Raw genomic sequence first — 25,636 nt, forward strand, 5'->3', positions numbered from 1 at the left:
GCATTTCCTCGATGTACAGGCGTCACTTCTTTTGTTATGAAGTCCTTTACCAGAGCAGCTTGGCATGTGTCTTCTGCAACTCCTTTCATCAAATGTGAGATTTTGTGACTGTCATCTTCGAATTCACAATGTTTAAATGACCAAAACATTCTTCATTTCCCCACGACACTGGGACCTATTCTTTAATTGTCCTCCTGCTAAGTAAACTTGTTGATTGAGGCCAAACGTTTTTGTTCCAGCTATAGAACTTCTCTTTGTTACTCTTGAACCATTACTGGATTGCACTGGTAAAAGTATACATTTGTCAAACACATGTAGTCCAACCTGTTGTATTTGGCAACTCTGTGGAATCTTTACAACCATTTTGTCAGGTCCTGACCAGCATCTCCAGGAAACACTGAAGGATGCCTGATGTGCAGCTGACTTAATGATGTTTTGGAATCCATCTCTTTCCTGAAAAGCAGATATTATGAATGATGTATTGCTTCTATTCCAGTTCCTCTCGAAGTGTGCGACATCTTTTACATTTCATAACTGGACCTACAGCAATGCAGATGTATTTAAGAACACGGCATCTCCAGAAAACAATGTCACGTCAAAACTGCAATCAAGTCCAAATCCAATGGCAGAATCAGTGAATTACAACACCTTACATTCAAAATATGTTCATTACGGACACAAACGTACACCCAGAACAGAACTGACTTCGTAGTTGGAGAGTGGGACTATTTATACAAACAAACTACTCCAGAATTCTGGTATTTATACAAACATCAAATATATCAGAAAATATAAACATTAAAAAAATGAGATATTTCAAGAATCTCCCAGAAATGATAATGGCGCCTGCAGCACATTAGGCAGTGACACTAACCACTCCATTACACTGCATGCACAACAGCCCACCACAATATTACTTGAATTAAAATTTTTGCTTATCCATCAGTTTTTGTTTTAGAAGGTTGGTCCCATATCCAAGGACCATTCGGCAGATCTACAAAGATATTCAGAGAGAGAGAGAGAGAGAGAAAAAAATAAATAAATAAATAAAAAAAAAATAAAACAAAAAAATTCTGGTAGGTGTACTTCAATTCTTTTGAGGTAGTCAGTAATCCATTAAATAATGCTTTATAAAGTAGTTTATTCAAGGGCCACAAAATGTTAGGTATGAGAAAAATTGTGGATCAAAAGTGGTATATGGTGGGGTCAACTAAAGAATAAAACATTATGGGGTCCACAGTCCATTCTGAAGCACGTATGTAGTGATCTGCAAGGTCCCAAGCTATAGCAGTATTATTGCCTGTGGTTCTGCTGTATTACACAACTAAAAATAAAATTCTTATACTATTGACTGTCATAGAAGGAAAAAGACTTAAAGGTTAACCTAGAGACTAAGAAGTTGTATAAAGAAAGAATGTTAGGAATATACATTGAAGTGCCAAAGAAACTGGTATAGGCATGTGTATATGTGTATTCAAATACAGAGAGATGTAAATAGAATACACCTGTGCTGTCAGCAATGCCTATATCAGCCAAGTGTCCGGAACAGTTGTTAGATAGGTTACTGCTGCTGATATGGCAGGTTATCAGATTTAAGTGAGTTTGAACGCGGTGTTATAGTTGGCGCATGAGCAGTGGGACACAGCATCTCTGAGGTAGCGACGAAGTGGGGATTTTCCCTTATGACCATTTCACGAGTGTACCACGAATATCAGGAATCTGGTAAAACATCAAATCTCCAACATCACTGTGGACGGAAAAAGATCCTGCAAGAACAGGGCCAATGACAACTTAAGAGAATCGTTCAACATGATAGAAGTGCAACCCTTCCACAAATTGCTGCAGATTTCAATGCTGAGTGATCAGCAAGTTATAATGTGCGAACTATTCAATGAAACATCATCGATATGCACTCTCGGGGCCTAAGGCCCACTCGTGTACCCTTGATGACTGCACGACACAAAGCTTTACACCTTGCCTGGGCCCATCAACACTGACACTTGACTGTTGACTAGAAACATGTTGCCTGGTAGGACGAGTCTTATTTCAAATTGTATTGAGCAGATGGATGTGTATGGGTATGGGTATGGAGGCAACCTCATGAACCCATGGACACTGCATGGAGGCTGTATAATGGTGAGGGGCATGTGCAGTTGGTGTGATATATGAGACCCCTGATACATCTCTGGCAGGTGACATGTTTGTAGGCACCCTGTCTTATCACCTATATCCATTAATGTCCATTGGGCATTCCGATGGACTTCTGAGTTTAAAAACTACTTCTGGCCACCAAAATCCCCAGATATCCAGGATTCATGGTTTCAGTTTCCTCCAGCACTACTTCAGACATTAGTTGAGTCCATTCCACATGTTGCAGCAGTTCTGCATGCTCACAGGGAGCCTACACAATATTAAGCAGGTGTACCAGTTTCTTTGGCTCTCCAGTGTAGATAGAAATAACAGACGTAAAGTAATGACCTGCTGAGGATGGTATGGTCCCATGCTGGGTGCCAAAATGTAATGAATTAAATTCAAAAATCATAAATATGTGAATACATAACTAGGAAAACTCAGATACTTGAAGATTCAAGTGTTGGACCACAGCAACATCCACCTGACATCGAATGGCACGTGATGTCATATAGTGACAATACACATTGGAATGAATGCAGAAATCTGACAGTTTGAAAACTACATTGTCAATAGGCTGATATGAATCCATAAGGCAAGTTAGAATGCTTTGTGTGAAGTAGCATGTCAGTCTCTTCTTCAGGCATTTCTGGGGCCACCTCTCACTGACAGATTGTCATTATCTTCACACACTGATTGACACCATGGCTTCCCTCACTCAGCAGTTTTGTTCATTTTCCCCCACTCTGCCCTCCATGGAACTGAACTGCTAGTCATATCATCTATCATTTGAAGGTAAATTTGCAATATTTCCCGATGAACAATTTTGGGACTAAAGGAAAACTGGTAGGTGTGGTTATGCTGAAATAGCCACACCTAACATTTCAACTTTTGCAATTCGTAAATCTATTGGGAAGTGGCTGGCATATACTGTGGGAACTTCCACACTGTTCTCATGCTTTATTGTGTTGCGACACTTTATGCTGTGTGCTGCATGTTCCCTAGTGGCTTCCATGGCAGATTTTGTCATGAACACCACTAGAAATTACTTAAAGTGTTCATCTACATTCTTGAATTTTCGAAACGACTAACCCAACATAAATATCACTTGTTTGTAATGGAAATACCTATAAGCATTCACTCAAGTGTCATAGTGTTTGGGGACTCAGCAGCCTCTGCTGTCAATCTGTCTTAAGTGAACCAACACTTTCAGAGCAAAGCAAACACTTCAGTTAACGTGTTGACTGCCACGATTCTGCCGGCAGAGACAGCAGAGCCAGAGAAGTGCTGTCTGAATGTATAAACACTGCTTCATTTTCAAACTTATATTCTGTGTTATCAAACAAAATTGTTGACTTATGCATGAAAAAAGGATATATTACAAAAGGCATAGTTCTACAACTGTGACAACAGAAATATGGGTATATTTGCAATTTTGCTTTCAAATCTGAAGTAGGCTAGCTTAAAATCGAAATGAAGAGACAGCTATAGCACAAATGAAAATTGACTTTCTATTGTCACTTAATCGATTTTTGATATGACCAGAGGAAAAATTTATGTTGGTGTCAAAAAAGTTTAGAAGTACAGGCAGGTTTGTGATAACATGACCGCAGCAGGTTCATAATATAGGTAAAAAAAGTTTTGGAATGATATCTGCTACTGCAAAGGTTATATTAATATCAATCAGTGATAAAAGGTATTTTCAAAAGTTAGACTGAGATTTCTATAATGTAGAAAGATTGAGTAATTTTAACACTTCAAAAAATATTTATTTACACCCTATGAAAGTAATAGATGTGAAGACAGGAATGGCACATATAAGAAGTTTATCACCAAAACTTTTATTTGCACATCAAAAAAGCTTCGGTATTGTCTCCTGCCTTTGACTTTTATTATTGTGGAATGTGCTTTTTTCATTCGAAGAGGTTGTGTTTCCTCATGCAAGTTATAGGCAATCCCCTGATCCCTGAGTGAAGATGTTTAGGCAATAAACAAACTAGAAACTGTACACACAAAAATCAGAACGAACAAATCTGCACTAATTACCATCTCTGTTTAGTCTTTGCAATGCTGTTTAAGTTTAGGGGGAAATCCCAAGTGGACTGAGATGAGAATGGGAATTTGGACCATGGAAGGAGGCATGCTAGGGTAGTCTCTGCAGTTGTGCAAAGTCACTGTGCCTGGGTGTGTAGTGGTTAACATATCTGTCAGTGAGCAGGAGATGCACATTCGAATCTCGGCCTTGGTACAAATTTTCATAGACCTGACAAGGTCTTTGGAGCCATATAGTTTCATTTGGTTAAATCATTTTAAGTTGATAATAACAAGGCAAATATTTGACTAATGATGTGCAATATCTATATGGGCAACATGAAAGATGAATAATTACTTGTACGAGGTGTGATTGGAAAGTTTTGAGAATGGATCCACTACTGCTTACTGGTTTGGTGGGCAGGTACATGGAGGGTGGGGAGTGAGTCATTGCCTTGTCCTTGAACGCCCACTGACAGGAAACTGCATTTTCTTTATTCAGTTCGTTGTGGCAGCTGGTTGATTGTGGGTCTGTTAGGGTTTGTTGCCAGATTCTGTCTGCGTGAAAATGGACGTGAAAACAGAGCAACGAGTTTGTGTGAAATTTTGTTTTAAAACCGGGAAATCAGCTCCCGAGACTGACGAACTACTAAAAACAGCTTTTGGAGATAATTATATCAGCCAGCCAAACGTTTTTGTCTGGTTCAACAGATTTAAAAATGGTTGTGAATCATTTGAAGATGAACTACGGTTTGGCCGTCCTTCCACCTCAAAAACGAATGAAAATGTCATGAAAGTTTGTGACAGTGTGCTCTGATCATAGGCTTACAATTGGGGAGATAGCTGATAAACTAAATTTAAGTTTCTATGCAGTTCAATAAATTTTAACTGAAGAGCTGAACAAGCGTCAAGTGTCTGGAAAAATGCATTTCAAAAGTGTTAAGTGACCAGACACAATACCAACTTGAAGTGTGCCAAGGACTGATTAATTGGGCTGAAAATGACCCAGATTTGTTAAATTGGGTAATTACAAGTGACAAATCATGGGTACATGGATACGATCCTGAAACCAAAGTGCAGTCTTCGCAGTGGAAGACTCCAGGTTCACCACGAACAAAAAAAGCAGGGCAAAGTTGCTCAAAGGTGAAGACAATGTTAGTGACTTTTCGATTCTACCGGTATTGTGCATCACGAATTTACCCCTGGAGGACAGACAATTAACCAGGAATACTACAAATGTGCCCTTTAGCGTTTGCACGAAAAGGTGTGGAAGAAAAGACCTGCATTGTGGAAATACAGGAGTTGGGTGCTACACCATGACAATGCTCCGGTTCATCGTGCCTCTATCATTGAATTTTTGACCAAATTCAAAATTCCTGTTCTTCCACAACCACCATATTCCCCTGATTTGGCCCCTGCAGACTTCTACCTGTTTCCTAAACTGAAATTTTCACTGAAAGGGAAGTGATTTGACTCTAAGGCAACCAGGCAATTACGGAAAGCGTCATTAACACACTTCAGGAAAACAATTTTCAGGAATGTTTCCAAAAGTGGAAACACTGTTAGAGTCTGTGTGTTCAATCAGAAGGGGACTATTTTGAAGGAGATGAATCACAATAGCTTGTAAGTACCACCATTGTACAATTACAAGCCACTCTTAAAACTTTCCAATCACATCTCGTACATGTAAAAGGTAGCAATCATAGGCAAAAGTGCCTCATGACATGTATGCGCCTTAGTAATGAGACAATTTATTTGTGGGTCTGGGTCCTTGTGGTTAGTCCATGAAAATAAATTCACTAGCTGAGCAGCAATTTTCGATTTCTTGTTTATAAGCCTACTCACTTCGATACCTCTGCTGTAAGGTCAGTAAAGGTGTTTCCTCATGTTGCATTATATTATTTTAATCATTACTACAGACACATCTTGAGGTCCACATAATTTTTTGTGAGGTAATAATAACATGAAAAGTCTACATTCATATGCTGTCTGCCAGTTCTCTTACCTTTGTATAATGTAATCTTAAACAAGCACTAAGAAATGCAACTCTTGTCCAACAAAATGAATAAATTTATTTTTTTCGCACATTGTCTATGAAATATGTAATCTACATATGAAACATATTTTCTGGACATTTGAGGTAATGACTTGAATAGATCTCAACTTTCGAAACAACAGATGACAAGGTTCTTACTATTTACAAAGGTTATAGTCTGCACCAGAGTTAAGTGGACATGATTTCACATCATGAATATTTATTTCAATACAGAAATTCATTTCTTTACAGGTTTGCCGTTTTGCACAGCAATAATGCTATAATTAAAAATACAATCTTGCCAATCACATTGAAGATTTGTGGTAAGTTGTTCTCAAAGTTAAGAACTAATGATGCCACAGTACAATCCAACTGATTGTTTTACATGCTTTTAAGCCCATCCATTTCAGTCAGATACCACAGAAAGAGGTACAATAGTATATTCTGTTAAGTGTTTCATAACATTTTGTACAGTAAAAATAATACATAGGCTTGACTCACTGTTGTTGCACTCATACCAGCACACAATGACATGAAAAATGGAAATAAAATATATAATTAATAATAAGTGACTTTGTGATGGATATTAAAAATAAAACGAAGTGGAACTCTTCACTCACCCAATTTCATGAGCTGCTATCATCACAGACATTGTTCACATTCTTACACTTAATTTCACTGTTGTTTCACAAGTTCACTTCATCACAGTCTTTGCTACTCTATCATAGACACACTTTACATCTGATGTGCACGTAGACCCATGAGGCAAGAGGAAATTGTCCAAAAGGAACCTTTATTTGCGATTTTGAAGGGCATTTGACAACCAGTCCATCGCCGCATCAAGCCCTTCACCTTTTGTTGCTGAGGTTTTAAATATCTGGAAAGTTCTGTTCTTCAGAGCATCGAGCCCAAGTGCCTGATGGACTTCTGCTACACTCAGTGCTCCTTCAATATCCTGCTTATTAGCAAGAACTACTAAAATTGCTCCCTGTAGTTCATCTTCCTGCATAATAATGCAACAATATCATTTATGGGTATTAAGATACTTAATAAATGAAAAATTTAAAAAGTAAAAGTTTGAGAAGTGTCACACTGGAATCTACTAATCATAAGTAAAGATTAAGATAATGTATATTAGGAAAATATTAATATAATGAAGTGTCTTATGACAGCCTGTTAATCCAAAAACTAGCATTAAAAGCACAGTATCACACACCCAACATCATTCCTACAGGAAAAATTCGTTAATTTGAAAAATTACCAAGCGAGACATAACTGACAACATAGCTGTTATGTTGTTAAGCAAATATTTACAACTAGTTTTAAGAATGGGAACATGTTATTTCAAGTAACAGTTACACACACATTTCATAATGAGTTTATGTAACAACTAGCTATTCCTGGCCATGTGTTGTGGATCAGTATGGTTAAATAAAAAAGACGGAAGAGAAAGCACACATTTCTAATATGCATGGGAATTAAATATGTCCTAATCTTCTCCCCCTGTCTCTTTCCATCTCCTCACCCTCTCTTTGTCCACCCCCTCCTCCTCCCTCCTCTCTGTCCATCTCCTCTTTTCCACTCTGTGTCCATTTCCTCCCATGCCTTCTCAACTTCAGCCTTGTTTGTTGTTATTGCCAATTCAGATTATGTTGAGGCATTCAAAATCATAGGCTGATAAAGCAGAATTACAACTTCCTTGTTTTCTGTGAAAACCATCTGTGAGGAAGAAAAAACAGCTCATTGTTGTAGATACAAATTATGTTGAAAAATATATATATAATGATAAAGAATATATATGGGAGAAACAATTTGACTAACAGTTCAAATGCCCCATGATCTTGGTTTAAACTGCCTGTGATAAAGGAAACAAAACTGCACATTCCTAAAGCAGAACATTTTCTTTCTTGAAGCTGGTTTTAGCAGAAAACCTGGACACTGTTGTTGAAAAAATACATCTACACGGATACTATTCAAATCACATTAAAGTGCCTGACAGGGGGGTTCATCGAGCCTCCCTCACAATTCTCTGTTATTCCAATCTATTACAGTGCGCAGAAAGAGCAAACACTTATATCTTTCTGTACGAGCTCCAATTTCCCTTATTTTATCATGGTGATCGTTTCTCCCTATGTACGTCTGTGTCAACAAAATATTTTCGTATTCGGACGAGAAAGTTGGTGATCGGAATTTCGTGAGAAGATTCCGTCGCAATGAAAAATGCCTTTGTTTTAATGGTGTCCACCTCAAATCCTATATCATTTCAGTGACACTTTCCCCCTAGTTCGTGATAATACAAAACGCACTGCCCTTCTTTGAACTTTTTCAATGTACTCAGTCAATCCTATCTGGTAAGGATCCCACACTGCACAGCAGTATTCTAAAAGGACAGACAAGTGTACTGTAGGCAGTCTCCTTAGCAGATCTGTTACATTTTCAAAGTGTCCTGCCAATAAAACACAATCTGTGGTTAGCCTTCCCACAACATTTTCTGTGTGTTCCTTCCAATTTAAGTTGTTTGTAATTGCAATTCTCAGGTATTTAGTTGAATTTACGGCCTTTAGATTTGACCGATTTATCGTGTAACCGAGTTTAACGGATTCCTTTTAGCACTCATGTGCATGACGTCACACTTTTTGTTATTTAGGGTCAACAGCCAATTTTCGCACCATACAGATGTCTTTTCTGAATTGCTATGAAATTTGTTTTGATCTTCTGATGACTTTACTAGTCAATAAATGACAGCATCATCTGCAAACAATCTAAGATGACTGCTCAGATTGTCTCCTAAATCGTTTATATAGATAAGGAACAGCAAAGGGCCTATAATGCTACCTTGGGGAATGCCAGAAATCACTTCTGTTTTACTCGATTTTCTGTCAATTACTAGCAACTGTGACCCCTCTGACAGGAAATCATGAATCCAGTCACATAACTTAGACGATATTCCATAAGCACGAAGCCATTTGTGTGGTGCAGTGTCGAAAGCCTTCTGGAAACCTAGAAATATGGAATCAATTGCAAATCCCTTCTCAACAGCACTAAATACTTTGTGTAGGTAAAGGGCTAGTTGTGTTTCGCAGAACAATATTGTCTAAATCCATGTGGATTATATGTCAACAGATTGTTCTCTTCAAGGTAATTCATAATGTTCAAATACAATATAAGTTACAAAATCCTGCTGCATATTAATGTTAATGATTTGGGATTGTAATTTATTGGATTACTCCTATTCACTTTCTTGAATACTGCTGTGACCTGTGCAACTTTCGAGCCTTTGAAATAAATAGGTCAACAACTTTGAGATGTTTGCCAACAACTTTCCAGAGTGTGAGTGTAAGTGAGAGAGAGAGAGAGAGAGAGAGAGAGAGAGAGAGAGTGTGTGTGTGTGTGTGTGTGTGTGTGTGTGTGTGTGTGTGTGTAAGCGCGAGCGCATGCGCGCACATTTAAAAATTTGAAGTAAATTAATTAAGTACTTATTGAGATGTTTGGAAAAGAGTTTCTCATTTATATATTACACATATATTTAAGTGTTATATATATTAAAAATATACAGCCTACTGTCCATCTGAATGTTCCATTAGAATATCATGTAAAATTTTATGAAACTGTCAAGACTGTTTCGAGATTTTTGGTAACAACATTTCCCTATATACCGTATATTACACATTTATTTCTATACACAGGGTGTATCAAAAATAATCATCTGATTTGGCATGTCTATATTTCCGAAACAGACGAAGATATACAATGAATTTGTTTTTTGGTGAATGGGAAACTCAAGAAGTTATTTTTTCATATCTTCTCATTGTTATTGTTGTTGTTGTTGTTGTTGTTGTTGTCTTCAGTCCAGAGACTGGTTTGATGCAGCTCTCCATGCTACTCTATCCTGTGCAAGCTTCTTCATCTCCCAGTACTTACTGCAACCTACATCCTTCTGAATCTGCTTAGTGTACTCATCTCTTGGTCTCCCTCTACAATTTTTACCCTCCATGCTAAATTTGTGATGCCTTGACGCCTCAGAACATGTCCTACCAACCGATCCCTTCTTCTTGTCAAGTTGTGCCACAAACTCCTCTTCTCCCCAGTCCTATTCAATACCTCCTCATTAGTTATGTGATCTACCCATCTAATCTTCAGCATTCTTCTGTAGCACCACATTTCAAAAGCTTCTATTCTCTTCTTGTCCAAACTTTTTATCGTCCATGTTTCACTTCCATACATGGCTACACTCCATACAAATGCTTTCAGAAACAACTTCCTGACACTTAAATCTATACTCGATGTTAACAAATTTCTCTTCTTATGAAACGCTTTCCTTGCCATTGCCAGTCTACATTTTATATCCTCTCTACTTCGACCATCATCAGTTATTTTGCTCCCCAAATAGCAAAACTCCTTTACTACTTTAAGTTAAGCTCTGTGCAAAATTCTATCAGGCGGCTTCTTCTTTCATTTCTTAGTCCCAATCCATATTCACCTACTATGTTTCCTTCTCACCCTTTTCCTACTCTCAAATTCCAGTCACCCATGACTATTAAATTTTCGTCTCCCTTCACTACCTGAATAATTTCTTTTATCTCATCATACATTTCATCAATTTCTTCATCATCTGCAGAGCTAGTTGGCATATAAACTTGTACTACTGTAGTAGGGGTTCCTGTCTATCTTGGCCACAATAATGCGTACACTATGCTGTTGGTAGTAGCTTACCCGTATTCCTATTTTCCTATTCATTATTAAACCTACTCCCGCATTACCCCTATTTGATTTTGTATTTATAACCCTGTATTCACCCGACCAAAAATCTTGTTCCTCCTGCCACCAAACTTCATTAATTCCCACTATATCTAACTTCAACCTATCCATTTCCCTTTTTAAATTTTCTAACCTACCTGCCCAATTAAGGGATTTGACATTCCACGCTCCAATCCGTAGAACGCCACTTATCTTTCTCCTGATAATGACATCCTCTTGAGTAGTCCCCGCCCGGAGATCCAAATGGGGGACTACTTTACCTCCGGAATATTTTACCCAAGAGGACGCCATCATCATTTAACCATACAGTAAAGCTGCATGCCCTCGGGAAAAATTAAGGCTGTAGTTTCCCCTAGCTTTCAGCCGTTCACAGTACCAGCACAGCAAGGCCGTTTTGGTTAGTGTTACAAGGCCAGGTCAGTCAATCATCCAGACTGTTGCCCCTGCAACTACTGAAAAGGCTGCTGCCCTCTTTAGGGACCACACGTTTGTCTGGCCTCTCAACAGATACCCCTCCGTTATGGTTGCACCTACGGTACAGCCATCTGCATTGCTGAGGCACGCAAGGCTCCCCACCAACAGCAAGGTCAATGGTTCATGGGGGTAGGATCTTTTCATAGGTGTTCAATATTAGATGCACAGTATGTGTCAATGCAGTATTCAAATTGTTCCCACACTGCAGCAAGCATGTCTTGAGTTACAACTTCCACATCTGCTGTTCTGCAATGTGTCTGTTGATTCATTGTTGCTGGTAATGGAGGCACATAAATAGTCTTTATAATCCCCCCACAAGAAATAATCACACACAGTCAGGTCCAGTGACCTTGGAGGCCAATAATGTGTGGGCTGAATCATTTGGTCCACTGTGAGCGATCCATCATTCAGTAATCCTTTGATTTAAAAATTCCCACACTTCCAAATGTCAGTGTGACGGTACCTCATCCTGTTGATTAATGAAGTCATTCAAATCAGTCTAACTGTGAGAAAAGAAAGTTTCAAGCATATCGAGATATGTGCTTCCTGTAACAGTGTTCTCAGCAAAGAAAAATGGACCATACACCTTTTCCTGTGAAGCTGCACAAAACACATTAAATTTTGCAGAGTCCCTCTCATGTTGTACAACTTAATGTGGTTGTTCTGTACACCATATTCACACATTAAGACAGTTCACCTTTCCATTTAAATGGAATGTTGCCTCGTCACTAAACGTGAAAGAAAACTGTCATCCTCCATCCTGCCAAGAAAGAAATTACAGAACTCCACACGTTGTTGTTTGTCACCTTCACGAAGAGTTTGCAGTAGGTGAATTTTGTATGGTTTCATGTGTAAACGTTGATGCAACACACGACAGATGGACACTGGGGGCATGTTGCCCTACTGAGCTGCACGGCGAACAGATTTCTGCAGATTCCTTGTGAACCTATGGCAGATGTGTTTGAAGTCTATGTCAGACACTTGGGGACAGCCTGGCAATTTGCCTTTACACAAACCAACTTTCTCAGAATTGTTCATGCCAAAGTCTAATGCTCTGTGCTGTAGGAGGATCCACACCATGATGATGTTGTTGTTGTTGTTGTAGTGGTCTTCAGTCCTGAGACTGGTTTGATGCAGCTCTCCATGCTAATCTATCCTGTGCAAGCTTCTTCATCTCCCAGTACCTACTGCAACCTACATCCTTCTGAATCTGCTTAGTCTATTCATCTCTTGGTCTCCCTCTACAATTTTTACCCTCCACGCTGCCCTCCAGTACAAAATTGGTGATCCCTTGATGCCTCAGAACATGTCCTACCAACCGATCCCTTCTTCTAGCAAGTTGTGCCACAAACTCCTCCCCAATTCTATTCAATACTTCCTCATTACTTATGTGATCTACCCATCTAATCTTCAGCATTCTTCTGTAGCACCACATTTCAAAAGCTTCTATTCTCTTCTTGTCCAAACTATTTATCGTCTATGTTTCACTTCCGTACATGGCTACACTCCATACAAATACTTTCAGAAACGACTTCCTGACATTTAAATCTATACTTGAGGTTAACAAATTTCTCTTCTTCAGAAACACTTTCCTTGCCATTGCCAGTCTACATTTTATATCCTCTCTACTTCGACCATCATCAGTTATTTTGCTCCCCAAATAGCAAAACTCCTTTACTACTTTAAGTGTCTCATTTCCTAATCTAATTCCCTCAGCATCACCCGATTTAATTCGACTACATTCCATTATCCTCGTTTTGCTTTTGTTGATTTCATCTTATATCCTCCTTTCAAGACACTGTCCATTCCATTCAACTGCTCTTCCAAGTCCTTTGCTGCCTCTGACAGAATTACAATGTCATCGGCGAACCTCAAAGTTTTTATTTCTTCTCCCTGGATTTTAATACCTACTCTGAATTTTTCTTTTGTTTCCTTCACTGCTTGCTCAATATACAGATTGAATAACATCGGGGAGAGGCTACAACCCTGTCTCACTCCCTTCCCAACCACTGCTTCCCTTTCATCTCCCTCGACTGTTATAACTGCCATCTGGTTTCTGTACAAATTGTAAATAGCCTTTCGCTCCCTGTATTTTACCCCTGCCACCTTCAGAATTTGAAAGAGAGTATTCCAGTCAACATTGTCAAAAACTTTCTCTAAGTCTACAAATGCTAGACACGTATGTTTGCCTTTTCTTAATCTAGCTTCTAAGGTAAGTCGTAGGGTCAGTATTGCCTCACGTGTTCCAACATTTCTATGGAATCCAAACTGATCTTCCCCGAGGTCAGCTTCTACCAGTTTTTCCATTCGTCTGTAAGGAATTCGCATTAGTATTTTGCAGCTGTGACTTATTAAACTGATAGTTCGGTAATTTTCACATCTGTCAACACCTGCTGTCTTTGGGATTGGAATTATTATATTCTTCTTGAAGTCTGAGGGTATTTTGCCTGTCTCATACATCTTGCTAGAGTTTTGTTAGGCCTGGCTCTCCCAAGGCTGTCAGTAGTTCTCATACATAGTATGAAAGTCACGGTAAACAGTTATTACTGACCCGCACTGTGCAAAACATAGAACACCAAATGCTTTTTACTTATAATCTGTCTTGATTGAAAAAATGTTTATTCACATGACTGGTTTTGGTTCCTCTAGAACCATCTTCAAGATCTGAAATGACAATGATACTAATTTACTACTTCACAAATGCAAGCCTATTTCGTCCAACCTGATGAACATCAGATGTATCAGAATGTACCTGCAATTTCTGCTTACAGGAGTAACCGCCCACACTCAACAACGTTCACATGCTGCGTCACATTAAATTGGTTGGCACAGTACACGTCATTTATATTAATTATAAAACCCTTACCGACAGGTGGCGTCTGGTACATTTGTTACTTTACATATGCACATACTGTATTAAGTAGATTTTTCTAATTTGCTTTTAACTCTAAAAATACTTAGTTAAGATCTATAGTTGTCAAGGTTAAAATCTGTGCTTGTCAAAATTAAAATACACAATAAAATTAGCGGATTTGTATGATCGCTCGACGGCACAACACCGAAATAGCGGGAATCATGGAAACAGACCATGGAGCAAAACACATCTGCATCAGCGCCATGGATATAGAAATCGCCCTCTGTTTTCAATCGTTGTTTTCATTTGTGAAATAGTAAATTAGTATCATTGTCATTTCAGATCTGAAGATGGTTCTAGAGGAACCAAAACCAGTCATGTGAATAAACATTTTTGCAATCAAGACGGATTATATGTAACAATTATAAAAAGTGATTGCGGTATCCCTGCAGATATTATGCCTGTTTTTGCAAACAAAATGCTTTGTTGATCCGACACCATTTTTACTAGAACTGGAGTGGGCGCACACTGCTGCTACCTAGCAGGAACCATGTACAACTCTAGAGCTTGCTCTTTCTAACAGTACGTTGTTTATACATGTATCTCTAATAACATAATAGTTATTATTTTTTAAAATCTGATGACACATCCTGTACTTAAAAAATAGGTATATAAAAATGTGCGTATTCACATGCACATTCACACTGTGTCAAAATTTCAAAGCATCTGAGTGACAACTTTTCGAGTTTTGTGAGCATGAACATATGCAAGCTGAATTTTATATTACAAAATCATACTGATGAACCCATTTCTATGAGTACTTTTGGAAAAGAATTTTATACTTCATTTCTTTCTGAACAATTTTAGATTCACTAAAGCATAGTTTAGATCATTTTTGCTCTTAGTAACTTATCTGTGAACATTATTCAGACCCAAATGAGTTTTGTAACCAAATTAGTATGAGTGATAATTTTTTTTCCTGAGATGGTTAATTATCTTTCTTGGATTCTGACTGAAAAATCGAAACATCCATTTATCAAGATACACTTCAAAGGTTGCAGCCAATACAACTAAGTATATCTATTACACACAGTTCTAAATATGTTCTCTTGTGTAATGTCCGAAGTTAGAATTTACTGCATAATATAATTTATTCTATATGAGATAACTGAATGAAAATTAGTTAATTTACTAATTTCTACTGTCGCCAACTTGACAGTATAAAAAGTAGATGAAACTAAACCTTTCAGTGAGCTTAATCCATGGTTTCATCAATAAGCATGAAAATGGACCTACAATTTCTACGTTTATAATTTCTTATTAAAATGTTACACTAAAGATATCTGACAGAACAAAGCTAAATGAAATGCATTTTTCACATTTTAAAGCAAGTTGATTTCTGCAAAATCTGATTTCCAAAAAAAAACTTTTTCCTATTTTTCTTTATTGAGTATTCTTTGCTCAGCTTAATAATAATACTTTTATCGCTTGTAAAATAACTACTCTATGCTCCAATTCTAGCAAAGTGATGACACATTGAGAACAAATGATGAAATTATGACAGATAAGTGTCCACCTGTGATTAATATGGTTACAATACACAAAATCAACAGTTGTTGCTCAGTGTGTGCATGCTAAAGAATTACATAAAAAACTGAGTTGATATAATTTACCTAAAAACAAGAGAATTACACCAAAAACTCCAAAAATCACTTATATTCGATATGATACTGGCCCTCAACGGATCAAAATAAGGTACTCCACCTAATAGTTTGATTAGAGTACACACAACATATAATTTCTGCGTGTACTTAGTATACGACATCCTTCTGCAAATAACCATCTGAACTACCTAACCCAACTCCTTGTATTATTTTATTTAAAAAAGAACGAAGTAGCCACATGTTCAATCATAACCAACATATCTAACAACCAATGGCATTATGAGGGTTTGACATAGTACTCTTTTCTGTCAATGCAATTGATACAATGTTTTCGTGTGGAATAAGTCATGACTCAAGTTTTATTAACTTAAGATGTCATGACTGTCAAATGCTATTAATGTAAAAAGTTTCACGGACCTATGAAAACTAACAAGTTGGTGCAGAGCTGGGAAGGCATGATGCGAGTAATGTTGGGTCAGTGAGAGTGGAGCAAAAGTAACAGTGTTCCCACACAGAGCCAAAAGTGAATAGTTCACAGCCATGGTCACTGACAGACTAACATGCTTGGCATGCAATAGCTATAGCAGCAGTCACAACGCTGAGGCAAACACTGAAATCTTAACAAGACTCACGTTTGACAATCATTTCAACTGAGGATGGAAGCCTCCAGAAATTAGGAAGACCTTCAGTAGCATTAGGCAAAAGCAATAGTGCTAGAGTAACTTGGCCAGAAGTCCCTGAAAACAGCACATCAGCAGCTAGCACACAAGACCATGTCAGTTAGTCACAGTCTGCATCAGTACCAGGAAGCAAAAGAAGCAGTACTACAGGACAGCCTCGGAGTCACTACAGCGACACTTAAATGCTGCTGCAGTAAAAACTACGAGTAAGTCCATAGATATTTGAGAGCATCTACATCAACACAATTTCTCTGCAATTCACAGTTGAATGGCTGGTGGAGGGCTCAACAAACCATCTTCAAGTATTCTCTACTGTTTCACTCTCTAAAAGTGTGCGAGAAAGACGAGCACTTAAATCTTTCTGTGCAAGCTCAGATTTCTTTCATTCTATCATCATGATCATTTCCCCCTATGTAGGTGGGTACCAACAGAATATTTTCACAGTCGGAGGAGAAAGTTGGCAATTGAAATTTCGTAAGAAAATCCTGATGCAACGAAAAATGCCTTTGTTTTAATGACTGCCACCCCAATTCATGTATATTGTCCATGACACACACACACACACACACACACACACACACACACACACACACACACACACACACACACACACACACACACACACACCCTTATTTCCTGACAATACAAAACGAGCTGCTCTTATTTGAACTTTTTCGATGTCGTCTATCAGTCCCTTCTGATGTGGATCTCCCACTGCACAGCAATAATCCAGAAGAGGGCAGACAAGTGTTATGTTAGCAGTCTAGTAGACCTGTTGCACCTTCTAAGTGTTCAACTAATAAATCGCAGTCTTTGGCTTCCTCTACCCGTAACATTACGAGATTATTCAAATTTAAATTATTTGTGATTATAAACATTAAGTATGATGAACTGGATGACTTCGCACTTTTCATTATTTAGAGTTAACTGCCACTTTTTGCACCATAAAAATAGCTTGTCAATCATTTTGAAATTTGTTTTGATGACTTTATGAGATGGTAAATGTATGCATCATCTACAAAAAAAAATCAAAGAAACACTCAGATTGTCTCCTATGTCATTTATGTATATCAGGAACAGCAAAAGGCCTATAACACTTCCTTGGGGAATGTCAGATATTACTTGTGTTTTACTCAATAACTTTCCATCTATTACTATGAACTGTGTCCTTCCCGCTGGAGAAGCACAAATCCAATCACGCAACCGAGGCAATACTCCATAAAAGAAATTTGCGTAGAAGATGCTTGTGAGGAAGAGTATCAAAAATTTTCTGGAAATCTGAAAATATGGAATCAATTTGGCACATCTGCTGATAGCACTCATTACATCACGACAATAAAGAGCTGTTGTGCTTCACAGGAATGGCATTTTCTGAATCCATTCTGATTATTTGTCAATAAATTTTGACTAAGAATGTAAGAAGGCAAAGCATCATGGCAATAACATCCAACAAAATATACTCAGGCTTTCAGCTGTATCATGTGACTAAAATGCCAAAAGTTTTCGGCCAAGTACTCTTTAGCCATCAGCATGCAGAACAGCTGCTGATGCACTGCTGGTACACCATATAAGGGGCTATGCAACAACACGATTGAGTCACCAGACCTCTCAACAACTAGATCCCACACCACACTGAGCTGTAAACTGCTGCTATTGCGAGTTATCTGTGTGTTTTTTTTTTATTACACTGTTCCAGAAACCATTGGGATGAGCATGAGAGCTCTACAAATAATGTCTCAAAATTTGATCTGGTGACCGTTTACTACAGCATGTTTAGCTAAGGCAGAGATTTCGGTGTAGTGTAAGTGATAAATCTCTCATGTTCCTTCCTGCGTTGTTCTAGAGAGTGCACTGTATGTATTACTTAAGGTTGGCTGCGCTCTCAAGGCATCTGTACATCCCAAGTTTTCTAAAGTCTGCTGGATCTTTAACATGTCTAATTGCCAGAGTTTCGACAGGACGTTTATCTTACTCAACACTGAGCTACAGAGTGGCTGATTCTCGTCAGTGATCATACTGTGATCCTTACTTGATGTCTTAATTTATTTTGTTATTGTTTTAACTACTGTTCCTGAAGACCTTGAATAGACGGCTCAGCTATGGGACAGGTTATCAGTATGTAATATCATTCTGGCTCTGCACTATGTACCAATGTTTGTATCACCGCCACTTTCAAAGAACTTCAATGAGAATCTTTTACAAACAATGCCTCTACATAAAAAATGACCACATCACCACTATCAGCAAGTCAAAGACTTAATTCAACTGATAAATTTGACCAGATTCTTTATGTGGTGTGCATAGTCACACACATGCAGACAAATATTAGCCAAGCAGTACACTAGTTTGTTCATCAGTGAACCAACAATGGATGCAATGAGACTGGCTAGACGGAGACTAGACATAAAATTGGCATTCTTTATATAAATGAATTGGTCATTTTCAAGACATGTCATGCCACAAGAAATATTTTGCAGGAGACAGACAAAATATTTTATCCTAGAGAATTGACGATTATCCGCTAACTTCTAGAAGTGTAAGAGTTCTGTAACAAAGATACTGTAGTCCTCATTCCTAGTGGACAGGGGAAAAGTTCCCTCTCAACCCACACACATCACCAAGTGGGTGCCTATGCTAAAAACATTTAATGCTGCCACATTTTAGTGCCTAACTGTAAGATTTGTCCAAGTCTGAGACTGTTTCTGACTTTGGAAGGAGCAGTGCGAGAAGCAATGAAATTTATGGAATTTGCCAAGTATAGATTTACATTTTTCTGACTATTCTAACCAATTACCTCACCCATTTTAAAAATATAACCACTATAATTGCCACCAGAGAAGAACTGTTGTTCACAATGTTCTTACCTTCTTTAACAGAAATAATTCCTTTCCAGTAACATACCTTAGCAAGATTTCGTGTAACACTAATTATCTGTGTTGTCTATTTTGAAAAAAGTTACATACTACTACTTGACTTTTTCAGCTTTTTGCAGTATGGCTCAACACTAAAAATTTATACAAATTCACCTAATATGCATAAGCCTTTGAACAGAAGTCCATTTAAACCTCACATAAAATTCAGATAATTTTTGTGCAACACTACAAACATTTTAGTAAAAATAATCTCTTACCCTTAACATATAAAGTAGCTCGTCCTTAGAAATTCCTATTCTGTCTCTATCTGCTGAATCAACTACATAAATAATTGCATCAGTATTGGAATAGTAGCAACGCCAGTAGGGCCTGAAATAGTCAAAATTAAATTACAATTAATGGCTGGAAATAGGTTTTTAATATCAATGCTTAAACACTGTAGTGCAATATTTTTACTCTATGGAAGGAACATATGATTTTATTCTAAGATGTGCCTGTGGGATACCCACACTTCAACAGTAAGTAAATGCTTGTCTGCCTTTTTTTTTTTTTTTTTTTAAAGTTATTTCTATTTTTTCATAGAGAGCACCAGAACAAGAGGAATGTTTGATATGAGTCGTTGGCTTTTGACAGTGACATAATATTAATGGCTCCTGTCATGTCACCTTACAGTGCACATATTCACAGTTTTGTTGTTAGCCATTGAAGCCAATGTGATACTAAGAAAAAACTGGTTGGGGTGACAGACTGACCTGTGGTTTAGCCCATTTGGGGGGGGGAGGGGGGGGGGGGGAAGGGCCACAATCAAGTTATAGTCACCATACTGTTTACGGCATTTGTCGCATGTTTCCGATGTTACTGGTCAAAGCCTACAACTAGTATCTAACATTCCTCTACATTCGTGTGCATCAAATTCATTAAAACTGAAGAAAATCTGTGACCCAAAAATACAGCAAATGTCAAATCTTTGTCAAACTACCCTGCCAAATGCTGTAACTGACAACAAAATTTAAATATTTTCAGAAAAACTTATATTAACAGGACATTTCAAAAACAAAATTTAAGACTACAGATGTTCATCACATTATGAAGGCAGTTATTAATCAACAGAAACTCTCAAATGAAATATCAACAACATAAGGTAAATATTTCAAAAAGTATAGTTGCTACTCACTATATAGCAGAGAGGCTGAGTCACAGACAGGCACAACGAAAAGACTGTCAAATAAAGCTTTCGGCCAAACAGGCCTTCATCAGAATTACACACCACACACAGTGAACATTATTAAAGTCAACAAACTGCAGGGACGAATTCCTGACTGTAAGAGAGAGGAGAAAAAAAAAGACGACCTATGAACATGAATCTGGAAATGTATCGTTGCCATGGAGGATGGTGCTGATGGATGAAAGTTCCTTTTAGCATGTACCATGTGTCCCTTGTGTGCTGCAGACTGTGTGATTGATGCAGCGTACTGTAAGCAGCAGAATGGTCTGGTATTCATGTTGCAGCAACAAGCCGAGATGATGATTATGTACGCCCATGCAGATGGAAATGGTCAAGAGGAAGCATGGCTATACCAGAAGAAGTATCCTAACAGCCACCAACAACATCACACATTTCAAGCCCTTTCTGGGCTTTTGTGTAATGGATGAATGTCCGGGAAGTGACGTGACGGACTGTGTGTACACCAGATTTAGATGACTGGGTTCTGCCTCTCGTCCATTTCCTTGGCCACACACACACCAGGTCAATGGAAGCGTCCGATTCCATCCATTGGCTTTGACCCGTGAGGTAAGGTGGTGGTTGTGTGTGACGTCACGTTGGTGCGGAATTTAGTTTGCGAGAGTGGCGTGTTTGTATGTGTCATTTTTATGTGATTGGTGGTGCTCTCTGGTAGTGTGTTTGTGTGTTAGGTGATGTTTATGGTTTATCTTGCTTGTGTGGCGTGTTTGTAGGTGAGGTGGTGTTGCGGTCAGAGGTTCTCTCTGGTGGTGTGTTTATTGGTAGCGTGTTATGTAGTGTATGGGATTCACTTGCATGGTAGCATTGCACGTGTGTGGTATCGGTAGTGACTGTGCTTTTAGCAGAATATTTTTCAGTGAGTTAACAATTTTGGTTTTGTTATGTCGACATTATTGTAGTTTTTTCTGTTCATTGTGTGTGAATTTTGGTAAATTGCTTTGTTTATGTCTTTGGTAGGTATGGATATGACTGACAAGGTCAACAGTATTCGGTTGTCGGCGATGATGGGGGACAGTGCGTTGTTTCTAATAAAATTTTTTTCAACTATCCGGATTGTTGGATGAAGTTGTGAAGTGTTCAGTGTGACGTGAAGAAATTGGGCTTACTAAAGTTTCGGTGTCTTGGACCAGGTACTTCTATACGTGGAGATGTTGTAAGGATAGCAGGTCAAGTGAAGTGTTCGATTCCAATTTTGATTTTCTAGGGCTTTTTTTTGTGGTAGGATTAAGCATGGTGGTGGTGAAATTGAGATTTCCAGTGTGGTATCGGTTGCTTCTGTTGACATATATAGGTCAAGGGAAGTGATTGATTCCGGTGGATTTTGTGTGTAGTGGAATTTGGGAAGATTGTGGGGTCTTGTTATTTTAGTGTTTTTTATCATTTGGTGTAGTGGCGTGTGTTTATATTTAGTTTACCCCACTCAAAAACCCCCAATTTCCCCCACTTGTCCCGTTAGTTTCATTATATATTTGGATGAATACCTGTTTGGTGGTTTTCGATCTATTTTCGTGTTTGTTGCCAAGTTTAAGTGATTATGTCATAGGAACGGTATGGGATTAGTTGTGAACGGTCGTTTCCGCTATATTGGTGAGGTCATTGGTCAAAGCAGAGGGGTGGAATCTGACGCTTCCATGAATATTGGACCATTCTGCTGCACACAAGGAACACTCAGGACGTAGTCAGAGGAACTTTAATTTGTCAGTGCTCTCTACTGTGGTACTGACTGATTTCTGGATGCATGCTCAGAAGACCTTTTTTCCTTCATTTACAGTCAGGAATACATCCCTGCAGTCTGTAGGTTTTATTAACATTCACCCTATATTTATTCACATAAGAAAGCACATCTTGTGCACACTGGCTGAAAGCTAAATGTGTAGCTGTATTTTTTTGTGCCTATCTGCAACTCAACATGTCATCTTTATAGTGAGTAGCACTATCTTTTTCTTATACTACTGAAGGCATTTGGTAGTAACTGATGAACTGTAAACATATTTAGGCCTACACAATTTAAATATGGCCCTGAAACGAGAAAGCACTGCTATGTAAACATAACAGAGAGAATATGTGCGATTTGCAAAAGTTGTCATGGCACATTTACAGTTCCAGTGATACGTAAGTAATTTCTCATACGGGAGCCCACAAGAAGATCACTATGATCTGTATAGGCCTACTTTATATAAAAAAGCTTTTGCATCCTAATACTGTACAAGGACTTTCCATAACAAAGACTTCCTCAAATCTAATTTTGATAAATGTAGTTCACATATTCTTTCAAAGCAACTACTGCACGATTTTTGGCATGTAACCATTACCATGTGAAGTGTTTTTTTAACTGGAAAGAAAAAAAAATGTTGCATGATGTAACACAGCAAGCAGAAAAATGCAATGTTCAGCTGTTGAAGTAATGCATAAGATACCAGTATTATAGATATATGAAAACAGTGATTAAGTACATTTAACTCTGAGCATCAGTTTTGAAACGCGCTACTTAGTTACAATGTGCAACAAAATTTTATTTATGTACAAAGTATCTATACTGTACCCAAATGAAGATAGCCACACTGATTTTACATCCTCTGAAGTAATAACTTCAAAACAAAAACAAAGGCATGCAAATAAACTGCTTTAATAAACAAACACTCTTGCATAAGCATTGATCATAGTAATTTAAAACTAGTGACCAAAAAACAGAGTGTATAGGCCTAAACAGTTTCTGCTGTCTAGATCACTATGAATCTCTTCTTATAGCTTTTCGAATAGCAGGACACTAATAAGTCGGAGGCAAACATTAAGTCTATCAGAAACCAATATGCTCAAAGTTCAATCCAATTCTTGAAGAACTTGACATTCTTCTCACCTTATACTCGTCTGTCCACCAAGATCCCACACTTGGAATTTCAAGTTCTTGTATGTAACCTGCTCTACATTGAATCCAATGGTAGGAATAGTTGTCACAACTTCGCCTACCTGTAATCTAAAAGGAACATCCTAAATACAAGATGCAGAACATAGTAATCATCAGTTGCTAAATAGAAAGCGTGCAGAAATATTTCAAGCATGTGCTAACCTGTACAGAATAGTGGTTTTGCCAGCACCATCAAGTCCTAATATGAGGATTCTCATTTCACGACTGCCTAACAGGTTTCGAAAGTAACTAAACAATCCACCTAAACAAAAGGAGAAAACAATTATCGATTTCAGATGCCGGCAAATTGAAAAATTTACTTCAGAAAGGTGTGTCCACACAATAACACCGCCGCGCTAGTAGTAGATCATATACTTCTTTAACTTTACGGGCTGTACAACACAGATAACATGTAACTATCTTAATCCACAACGCACGCTTAAAACAGTGAAGAAAGACTTACCCATGGCGCAGAAAACTTGTTGCGCACTTTAATTAGTAGTTTCTTGGGCTAACTCCTGGCTTCACCAACAAAACTGCGGCTCACACCTCCTAGGCGTCAATATATTTATCAAAACCAACACATGCGATTTGACGTGTCTGCAACACTATAACCAACTGTGAACTGTGACAGCAAGCTTGTCTCAAAGAACTTCCACTTATTACACAAGTATAGTTGGCTACACTGTCTCGGCACAATGTAATTTCCATGGAGGTAAGAATAAGTTACCTCCATGGTAATTTCCATGGTAATTTCTGTGGGGACACACGAAATGTGTCTCCAGAGCAGTGTTGCCGTTCGAGCGACAAGGTTGCTAGAACTAGACGATTGTATGAACTTTTAGCGGGCAAAATTGTGGCTTTAGCGGAAAAAAATTATAGCGACTCTTTAGTCAGTCAAGACTAAGTTACCTTTTAAATCTTCTGTGCATATGAGTTGGTCTTAAAACTCAGATACTTTCGGCTATGAGCCACCGCTACATCCTAAGTGTTGTGCTAATTTTCTCTTCCTAATAAATATCAACATTCATTTACTTCCCTAATTCCCCTTGTGGGGAGCGAAAATAAAAGATTAATCTACGGAGAAAAACTCAACGCATGCATATTGTACAGCAAAATACTTTTACACCACCAGTATCCGCTAGAGACTTTAATAAACTCTTCGTTTATACTCGCATAATGTAGTCAATTGAGATTCAAAAACCTTCCTTGTTATCATGAACTTTCTTACAACCTGCTAATTATGTCCATTATAATTATCCGGGCTGTTATGCCGTGGTCGGTTGATGAATTCTGAGGTGATTCCCAACGTTTCGTCTCCGACTGCGGGAGACATCTTCAAGGGGGTCCGTAGCTTGATGGAAGGTCCAACACACACACCGGCTCGCTACTGACTGAGTAGCGAACTAATTCCTCAAAATAAGCAGCTGACATTTTCTGCAGTATCAGTGAAAACATGTAATTCATGTGCAAGAGCTGAGTGTATGTTAGCGTTGTACATTGCTGAACATTGCTCAATTTCCAACATTGATCACTTGACTGACGTGTGTAAAAAATGCTTGAAGGATTCGAAATCAACAAATGACATGAAATTACATAGAACCAAATGTACGGAGCTAATAAATTATATTCTAGCACCTCATTTCAAAAGGAACTTTTAAGTGACATAGGTGACCAAAAATATTGTTTATTATTAGATGAATCAACAGATGTAAGCATCAGGAAATATCTCGGGATCGTCGTAAGATATTTCAGTTTAAATAATAAAAAAGTAGTGTCTGCGTTTTTAGCTTTGCAGTCCCTGGAGAGTTATGATGGCGTTGGAATGGTATCGGCACATTTACAGTGTTTAAAAGCTGAGGGCCTCAAACTACAAAATTTAATTGCAATAGGAGCCGATAATGCAGCTGTTATGGTTGGTTCCACCCACAGAGTGTTTACAATTCTGAAAAAGCAACACAATCTTCCACATCTCATTATGATACCTTG

General features: G+C 38.1%; 1 protein-coding gene across 1 annotated transcript; it reads right to left on the bottom strand.

The window, feature by feature from the left end:
• Window positions 1–6,399: 6,399 nt before the first annotated feature.
• LOC126251576 (ADP-ribosylation factor-like protein 1) lies at window positions 6,400–24,277 on the bottom strand. The gene is made up of 5 exons (XM_049952101.1): window positions 24,111–24,277; window positions 23,810–23,909; window positions 23,600–23,716; window positions 19,757–19,868; window positions 6,400–7,199 (listed from the first exon to the last, which is right to left on the bottom strand). The coding sequence occupies exons 1-5, from the start codon at window positions 24,112–24,114 to the stop codon at window positions 6,990–6,992; spliced, it is 543 nt and encodes a 180-aa protein (XP_049808058.1). The 5' UTR covers window positions 24,115–24,277; the 3' UTR covers window positions 6,400–6,989.
• Between the last annotated feature and the right edge of the window lie 1,359 nt (window positions 24,278–25,636).

Source organism: Schistocerca nitens, chromosome 4 (assembly GCF_023898315.1).
Source record: "Schistocerca nitens isolate TAMUIC-IGC-003100 chromosome 4, iqSchNite1.1, whole genome shotgun sequence".
Taxonomy (NCBI): domain Eukaryota; kingdom Metazoa; phylum Arthropoda; class Insecta; order Orthoptera; family Acrididae; genus Schistocerca; species Schistocerca nitens.